This window comes from Macrobrachium nipponense, chromosome 22 (assembly GCF_015104395.2).
Source record: "Macrobrachium nipponense isolate FS-2020 chromosome 22, ASM1510439v2, whole genome shotgun sequence".
Taxonomy (NCBI): Eukaryota; Metazoa; Arthropoda; class Malacostraca; order Decapoda; family Palaemonidae; genus Macrobrachium; species Macrobrachium nipponense.
The window spans coordinates 10,883,058-10,893,057 of NC_087213.1; the positions used below are offsets into that span (position 1 = coordinate 10,883,058).

At 34.5% G+C, this 10,000-nt stretch overlaps 1 protein-coding gene across 6 annotated transcripts in view; it reads left to right on the forward strand.

Moving 5' to 3' along the window:
• The window catches only part of LOC135198484 (voltage-dependent calcium channel subunit alpha-2/delta-3-like), a 585,611-nt gene that overhangs the window by 376,978 nt on the left and 198,633 nt on the right, over positions 1–10,000 (forward strand). For all 6 annotated transcript variants that reach the window (XM_064226069.1, XM_064226067.1, XM_064226068.1 and 3 more), the window contains exon 4: positions 5,863–6,100. In XM_064226069.1, coding sequence (XP_064082139.1) covers positions 5,863–6,100 — 238 coding nt within the window. The remainder of the gene's footprint in view (positions 1–5,862; positions 6,101–10,000) is intronic.

Below are 10,000 nucleotides of genomic sequence, written 5' to 3' on the forward strand. Positions count from 1 at the left end.
TGTGTGTGTGTGTTTACTGCACTGAGGATTGTGTATATATATATATCTATATATATATATATATATATATATATATATATATATATATCTATATATATATATATAGATATATATATATAATATATATATATAGATATATATATATATATATATATATATATATATATATATATATACACGTATATATATTTAATTAAGACATGCACTATAATTTCGTAAGGCCCTCTTAAATGAGGTACAGCACCATCCCGTGCGTACGCATGCGCGCGTTCGCTCTAAAACGCAATCACTGTAGACTGCAGCAGGTTTTTCCCCCCAAGTCGTAAATTCCGTTATTTGTTACAGAGGCCTCACTTATCGAGAGCCAAGCAATATACCGGAGACAGAGGCCGTTAACCCCTTGCTCTTTATTCCGTTGCTAAATCAGTTTGTTCGGAAATTATCGGGGAGGAAATTTAAACATTAGGGGGGGAAAAGGGTCCGACACCGCAACACTATTTACTTCCCCCTTTTTTTTATAAATGTGTCGGAGTGAGGGAAATGGAGTCCGGAAAGTGGTCCTTTGTTAATCTTTTTTTTTTTATCTTATTTTTTTCTTCCCGAAGGTTATATTATATTGGGCACTGCTGCGAAAAGGCCCCATCACACACATTTTCAAAAACTAATTTTCTCAAAAAAGATGGTGCCCTTTTATGATCCTTAATGGCACTAGGGAGGAAATGAAAATTATCTTGTATAATGGACCGGTTTGGTTGCCTGAGAGGAGAGAGAGAGAGAGAGAGAGAGAGAGAGAGAGAGAAGGGGGGAAGCTTCACTCCCGTGTACTACTCAAATTCATTATATCCATGACTTGTCTCCTTACTTGATATTCGTTAGCAGTATATATTCAGGCTACTGACACTTGGATATACTGACATAGAATATCAAGTATTTCAGTTGGTGTCTTGAAAAAGCTGAGAAAAAACACAATTTAAAGGTTTTGTGTGTGCATCAGAGCATCTGGTTTTGGAATAAACGTGAATTTGGTAGTGTAGATTCTTGAGGATGCGAATCTTGATTGAATTGCAATTTTTTTTATTCTATTTACTGTGAATTCCTGACAAGGCAGCGCTGCCCTGAGAAGCGAAAATATTTTTCTTTCATTTATTACCGTTCATGGGACGAAATCAGCTTCCCTTTCTGTGTCTACTCCTCTGGGAAATGAGACATTAAATCATTTTAGATACCCTACAGTTTCTGCTTCCAATGGGCCTTTTCTGTAATACTGTTTTCTCGTGTTGTGTACTTCCTCTCACTGCATATTCCATTGATTGTAACCCACTGATATTATGTACTTAAAGAATCCAAAAGATTAATCTAGAGACGACCTTTCCTTCAAGGAAAGCATCGACCGGGCGCCGGCTGGAAAATATTTATTGGAATAGCAACAGTTTCATGCGTCGCTGAACGATTATTTACCATCGCAACGTCCCATCACAAGCACCGAGGATCTTCGTCATTGTGAAACCAGTTATCAGCAAATATGTCAGTCGTGTTAGTCTCGCCCAGCGAATGTTGCCAAGATACCTGAATTCGACCCTTCCTAGTTCCCGTTCCTCTGTGCGCTCATGGAGGTTCACATAACCTTTCTCAGGTTTTGGTGCATCCATCATTTTTAATTTTTCATTCTTTTCATCCTCGCATGATATTCTGTAGTGATACCTTTTTCCCTTCATTACTTTTATTAACCCGTGTCGTACGCATGTTCGTCAACACAAGCGAGGCACAGGGAAATCTAAATCATTGTCCGGTTGGCCTCTTTTTCACTGAAGAAAACGAGCGTCACACCTTCCCCATCTTAAAAATTGTACAATCTTTTCCATTTTCAATCTCTGACCGTTGTTGTTTCCTAAGAAGGAAAAACGATCAAGGCTTCTTTGCCTTTACTTTCACCAGGATTTCTCTCCTCTGATGATTTCCATCGTCTTTTCCCAGTTTATTCTGATGGAGGCCTCGCGATATTTTGTTCGCTAATTTTAGACGAGTTATTCTTCTCGCTTTTCATACGGTGTTGCAACCAAACTTCCCTTCCTAGAAGCAGACTGTTATTGTAACGCACTCTTTGGCTTTTCTTTTCATGTTAGGACAGTATTTTTGGAAGGGGGCGCTAAGTCTGCTTAACTTACTAAAAGCTCATTCCTCTTCCCAACAGTATTCTAGGATTTTGTACCATGCCATTCCTAAGATATTGTAAATCACAGTCGAGTCTGTCAGGCATTTGCGTATTTAGGTACGACTTATTGTTTTTTTTTTTCATTCTAACATTCCCTGCTCGTTTATTTTCTAAGATTTATTATTCCCCCAAATTCCTACTGCTACGTAATGTGTCTGGCCTCGCAGTTGCCTCGACCAGGACCTCTCGCCATCTATTTTAAAACTGTCGTACCCGAAAAAACTTCATATTTTGTTGCGGGACTTGTCACCTCCAGGCCCCAGAGCCTGCTGGTGATTTAGGACAGAGTACCACCTCCGGGAAATAATGGGATCAAGAAAAATGGAATCCTTCTCGCAAGGAGAATCGCGTAACTTCACACAGAAGTGGGTTCGGTTTTCTAGGAGACATTCGACATGGGCCTCATTCATTGCTTCGGAGGTAATGCTTGACTGTTTGCCTTCGCAAATCAGAATCTGCATATTTTTTGTTGTAATTGCGTAATTAAGCTCTATTCGCCAATCCTCGAACTGATGAGAGTTTTCTGAACCTCAGAATGTACTTCATCTACAGATACACAAATATATATATATATATATATATATATATATATATTATATATATATATATATATATAATATATATATATATACATATACATATATATATATATAATATATATATAGATATATATATATATATATATACAGGTATGCATATGTGTGTATGTATTTGTATATACATATTATATATATATATATATATATATATATATATATATATATATATATATATTAAGAGAGAAAATTAGAAATGAGACGAGAATGAGAGAGAGAGAGAGCGAGAGAGAGAAGAGAGAGAGAGAAGAGAGAGAGAGAGCGCCACAATAGTTAGGATTGCTGAAGATGAGTGGGGACATGTGGAAGATAAAGCACAGGAAAGACACGAATGGCGGAGTTAGAAGCTAATATATAAGTATGTGTATAGATACGTGCGTGTGTCTGGAAATGAACACATAGATATGCGGGTCTGTAATTAATGCGTGGGCGTCTTGCCAGGCACACGAAAGAAAATCCTGAGGTGATTTGAGGACGGGAGTAATAATCTCCAGTGCACTTTGTGCAGCGCAGATTTTCATCTGATGGGATAAGACATAAAGTACGTCGTTGCATGTTACGGCTATTGGAAAACAGGTCTGGACAGCTGCAGCGGCGCCCTGCAGTGAATCGCTTAGAACACGAGAGAAAAAGGACTTTGGTTGGCGGAATGGAAATTGTCCCCTAATATGCCTCGTGGTCAAGCAGACAGATAGGCTAACAGATAGATAGATAGATAGATAGATGGGGTTATAGGAAGGCAAAATCGAATCATCAAAGGGAGCTTTACTTTCTGAACGTTGAGTTTTTTATTTTACGTACCCGGCGGCAGTGGAGGATTACTATCAGGGAATTTATATATATATATATATATATATATATATATATATATATATATATATATATATATATATATATATATAGAGTATGTATGTTATATGTGTTATATATATATATATATATATTATATATATATATTGTATATATAATTTCACATGATCTTGAAAACTGCTTGGAAGATTTCAAATGGAGTGACTAGTTGTTTTTTTCAACCTTGAATTATTTTCTATCAGTGCGTGAAGTCTTTTCAAGGGCAGTTTGATATGCTGCTCTTAAATCCATTTTGGTTGGTTAGTTATTAATATTTTGATAACATTTTTCAGTTCTTAGAATAGGCAATGTAGCTAAAATGATTTGATTTATTTGAAGTTTTTTTAACAATGCTCTTCAGCATATGACTTCTCATCCTTTGTCACTTCAGCCAAAACCTAAAACTGACTAGGAATTTGGTTTTCAGTCACTCTTTCATCGAAGTATTATTTCATAACGATGACGTTTTGAGGAGGGGGAACGGCGCAACCTACTCCTGATCGAATATTCTTGTGGTGATGAGAACATTTGACAAACAATAGGGAGTATTTATTTGCTACGTGACGAACGCTATCAATTTCTTACAGTCTAAGACGGTCAGTTCGAGTTCTTGCCGTCAAGGTTTTATACTTCTTGCAGTCCAGGTTGAGACATTCAGGTCATCGCTTTCTAAAGATGAAACGAAGTAAGTTCCATCTCGAGTCTATATGCATCAAAGACTGCGTTGTTTATGGTAAATTGTGAATCACTGATAGTAAGGAAAAAACTGGCTGTTGTAAACAAATGCTTTGTTGATCACAGCAAACAAAGCGGACGTTTTTAATTTGTTGCAGGAGGATTTTATACCGTATACGAGCCATCAAACCTAATAGGATGTTTTCTGCGGGAAAAAAACTGGCTCCGAAATATTGTTGAATTTGGGTCGTAAGTTTTCCCTTGACGGGAATCGCGGTGGGTTTGTGTGTGTATGCTTGCGTGCTGTCCTGACATAAAAGGGTGATTTTAAAAAAGGATCCAAGAAAATGGTTCCGAGCTTCCGAAATGTTTAATGTATTAAAGCAATTTCTCGGACGTGATCTCGGACCGTTGCAGTAAATTCTGGCTCAGGTACTCAGGCGTTACATGTGTATGTATATACGTATGTTTGTGTGTGTATATATAGACATACATACATATATATATATATATATATATATTTGTATGGATTTTTTTAATGTTTATCATAATAATGCCATGTATAGTTTATCTATGTATTGATATATAATATATATATATATAATATATATATATATATATATATATGTATGTATGTATGTATATATATATATAATATATATATATATATATATATATACTATATATTATACGTAAATACATATTAGTATGATTTATGTTAAAATGTACATCATAATAAAGCCATATATAGTTTATCTATGTAATGAATTAGTTGTCCGGCAACAGTTTATGGAAAACCCAACCAACTACTGGGCTGTATCGTCAGCACCAATTAATGCTTAAAGGCAATCTTAAAAAAACATAAGAAGTTTCGCAGATCGTCATCTTCAAGGATTTCCATCGATACTGATAATGAGTTAAACTGCTATAATATTACGTTAGATATTTATGCACTAAAATGAGGTTGAGTTTTTAGTAGATTTTATACTATGTTTGAAAGGTTTTTAGAGTACGTCTTCAGAAAAGGTGTGCTATGGCATGTCTGGTTAAAAGCTTGTTACTTGTTATAAAATCACTTCAGTTTCTTTGTGACATTTCTATATTATCATTGCTGTTATGAGACTGTAATGTAATGTCCATTTCTCTGTAATTTAGGTAGTGAGTGTGATATAAATTACAAATAAGGAGGCGCATTGGAGGACGAAGCTTTTGGCGAAATTTTCAATTTTTTTTTTTATTAATTTTTCTTTTATTTAGACTTGTATGTGAATGATATTGACATTATGAATCTTCATGCTCGAGAAGTTTGTCATTTGCATGTACAGGGCACTGATAATTACTTATACCTTATCAGATCGAGGCGTAATGTCCTTATCTGTGTAATTTATATACGATTGCTGTTGTAAGACTGAAAATTTTGTTGTACAAGACTGCAGGTCATGTTCATTCCTTTCAATGTACAAACCACCACTGTCATATCTGTAACGGTGAACGAAAACGTGAAAACGCATTTCTGTCTTGTCTCCGCAGCGCATAATGAACGTGGCCGAGGAAGCGTCTCTGGATCAGTTTACCGACGACGACGAGGTGGATTACTACAGCGCCAAGAAGCTGAACGAGTACTACAGCGAGGACGACAAAAAACGGCCCGGTCAGCTCAAAGAAGGATACAGGGAGCTCAAACTCGTACCCAACTCGCATTTTGACGGCATACCCGTCAATGAGAACTTCTCGTCCGTCCACGTGCCCACTAATGTCTACGATAAGGGTGAGTACCATTTGGGCATGCAAAGATATTCTCTAACATTCGCGCCGTGGGAAAAAAAAAAAAAAGGAGGGTGGTTGCTGGGACTTGAGGCGATAACTTATGTTATTTATTTGCCTATTTATTTAATCCTTATAAAATTATTCTGAACTTCTAATGGCGCCAGGTGAGAATTCATTCTTTTTTTTCTATCAATTTATTTCAGACTACTTAAAATGGAGGGTTGTAATGGACGTGGTCTTAAACAGAAATTATCCACAGTCACACTCACACACACACAATGCTGAATTTATTTATATATTTATTTATTTATTTATTTATTTATTTATTTTACCGAGTGAAGGCTTCCTTATGTTCGATATATCTTCTTGGACGAGGTTGTTAGAAATATTCCATTTGATATGTCTTTGTTGATACTTGTTTAGAGAAGTTAATTGAAATTTACCAGTGTCAATTTGGCTAATGTGTGTCCAAGAGAGTAAAACGATTTATTTATTAATAACTAACTTATCCATCCAAGAGTATTTGGTGGGCGTGAAGACATTATATATGGTTAGGAGGAATGGGTATAGGCATGAGAGAGAGAGAGAGAGAGAGAGAGAGAGAGAGAGAGAGAGAGAGAGAGAGAGAGAGATCATCACATCATGATTCTGAGACTGTGATCCTTGTGATTCTATCAAACGTTATGATTAATATTGGAATAGCTTGTTTTATTTTCTTGATTTAATTACTACATTTATGAAAATAATGGGTTTTCAACTTATTATTTCAATCTTTTCATTAGCGTGAGGGCCAGCTTTTTTTTCCTTCGCTTGTCTGGTGGATCATCATATAGAACGCTTCAGTAAATGATTTCAAGAAAAATGATGACGATGGAATCAAATCTTTTTCATATATTTGAAAAAAAAATTCAATTAAATCATCCATCTCACCTTTTAGTTTCTCAAAAAGAATGAGCATTGAAGATGAAAATTTAAAGGAAATTGATGTTCTTAAATAACAAAATAAAGAACGTAAGAAGCGAATACGGGGAAAAAATGGAAAAAATTATCTTTCTTCCCTATACAGTGACGTGAAAATAGTGACGGAAAAAATAGTATTTGGATTTTTTTCCTTTTCTACATATTTTCGAGAAAAATATGTTTATGGAGCATCAAATGCGACGGGAAAGGGAAAGTAGATACATTTTCCTATCATTAGCACTTTCTTGAAGAGACTAAAATGAAACCAAAGCCATGAAAAGTGGGAACTACTTAACTTTCAGGCCGTAACAGTTTCTTCAAAAAATGTACAGAAATGTTGATGGTCGAAAGAGGAGGTAATAAGATTATTTTTCTTTTCATTGAAAACAAAACGTGAGAAAAAGTGACCGCTTACAATAATACAAAACAGCCTTCATTCGTTTTTGCTTAGTTCTTACAACAAAATATCAAGTTAATCGTCGAAAGAGGAGAGTAAACAAGATTATTGTTTTTGCATTTTTCAGGAAAAAATTAAAAAACAATCGAAGTTATTCTTATTAATCAGAGGTTTTACCCTATTCATATGGAACAAGCCCACAGGGGGCATGACTTGAAATTCAAGCTTCCAAAGAATATGGTGTTCATTCGAAAGAAGTAACTGAAGGAAAAAGGTTAAAACAAACACACACACGCACACATACACAAAGCCTTCTTTCATCCTGCGTAGTCCTGACAACATAAAATTCAGTTCATCGTCAAAAGATGAGAGTAAATATAATTATTTTTCTTCGTTTAAAAGAAAATGAAAAAAAAGTGACAGCTACAAAAGACAAATTGGCCTTCTTTCGTTTTAGCGTTGTCCGGACAAAAACTTCAATTAATCGTCGAAAATTTTTAGAATAATAAAAACGTATTTTTCTTCGCAGTTTTCCAGTTGAACGAAAAGAAAAAGAAAAAAAAATCGTCTGATGAGGCGATTAAATAAACTTAATTTTCTTCATTTTAAAAAACTACAAAAAAAGTGTCAGCTAAAAAAAAAAAAGATATATATATATATATATATATATATATAATAGTATATATATATATATATATATATATATATATATATATATATATATATATATATCTCTATATATATCAGCCTTTCGTTTTGGTGTTGTCCTGACAGTAAAAGATCAGTTATTATAATTGTTCTTCTTCGCATTAAAAAAACACAAAAAAAGTAACAGCTCAAAAATAAAAAAAAATCGGCAACGTTTTTCGCGTTGCCCTGACAGTAAAAAATTCATTCAATTATTTTTCTTCGTATTTTTCAAATAAAAAAATACAAAAATAAGTAACAGCTAAAATAAATCAGCCTTCTTTCGTTTTTTTTGTTTGTATGGTGTTTTTACGTTGCATGGAACCAGTGGTTATTCAGCAACGGGACCAACGGCTTTATGTGACTTCCGAACCACGTCGAGAGTGAACTTCTATCACCAGAAATACACATCCCTCACTCCTCAATGGAATGGCCGAGAATCGAACCCGCGACCACCGAGGTGGAAAGCAGACACCGTACCAACCACGCCACTGAGGCGCTTTTCTTTCGTTTTCCCGTTGTCCTTGCAACAAAATATTCTGTTAATCGTCGAAAGAGGAGAATAAAAATAATAATAGCTCTGCCTTTTTTCAGAGAATGCCTAAAAACTATATAAATAAAACAGAAAATTGACAAAAGCGACGGGTTTAATAAAAAAAAAAAAAAACATACACACACACGCAAATCAGCCTTCTTTCAATTTTGCCTTTGTCTCTCAGCAATAAAATTCAGTTAATCGTTGAAAAAATTAATTTATAAGAAGATATTTGTTTGCATTTTTCCGGAAAGACTGAAAAAATTCAAAATAATCGTCGGAAGAGGAGAGTAATAAGCTATTTTTCTTCATGTAAAAACAATTGAAAAAATCAGAGCACAAAACAATCTTATTCACGAATCAATCTCCTTTCGTTTTCGCGTTATCCTGACGACCAAAACACCAGTTAGTAAGATGATTTTTCTTTTCATTTAAAAAGATAAGTGAAAAAAAAAACTACGTCAAAAAAAAAAAACGCAAAAAAATAAGCCTTCTTTCGTTTCCGCATTGTCCTGACGACGAAAAATTCAGGACAGACAAAGGCGAACGGACAAGACGACGACAAGGACACCGCACAGGGAGCTGCATCGGCGAAGCACACGAAGAGATCGAAGCCTCATTATCGGTTATCCGTAATCTGGCCTTTTACTATTCTGTTACTCTCGCCTCTTCTTCCTTCATTCCCGTCTCCTCATTATTATTGCCTCTTCTTGCCGAGTGGCCGCAGATTCGGCCAAGTTTGTTTTTCCCCTTTTCTAGCTTTCTTATTTGCAATTAAGCCAAGCGGCTTTATTACCGCGGTATCTATCAGTGTCTGCTTTCGTTTTTTACGTGTTGTAAAGGAAGCGCTTTATTTATGTACACACAACACACACACACGCACACACACACACATATATATATATATATATATATATATGTATATGTATGTATGCATGTATGTATGTATGTATATATTATATAAATATAATATATATATAATATATATATATATTATATATATTCTATTCTGTCTGCTTTCGTTTTTTTACGTGTTGTTTAAAGGGAAGCGCTTTTATTTATGTACACAAAACACACACACACACACACACACACACACACACACATATATATATATATATAATATATATATATATATATATAATATATATATATATTATATAAATTTTCCCAGTGGCTTCAGCTAATAAACAAAATCAAGTGTTTATTTTTGTGATTTCTTAGTATGTCTATATATATACACATATAAAGATACATATATATTACATATGCATATATATACACATAAAAAAAGATGTGATGACTATGAAGAAAATAATTGC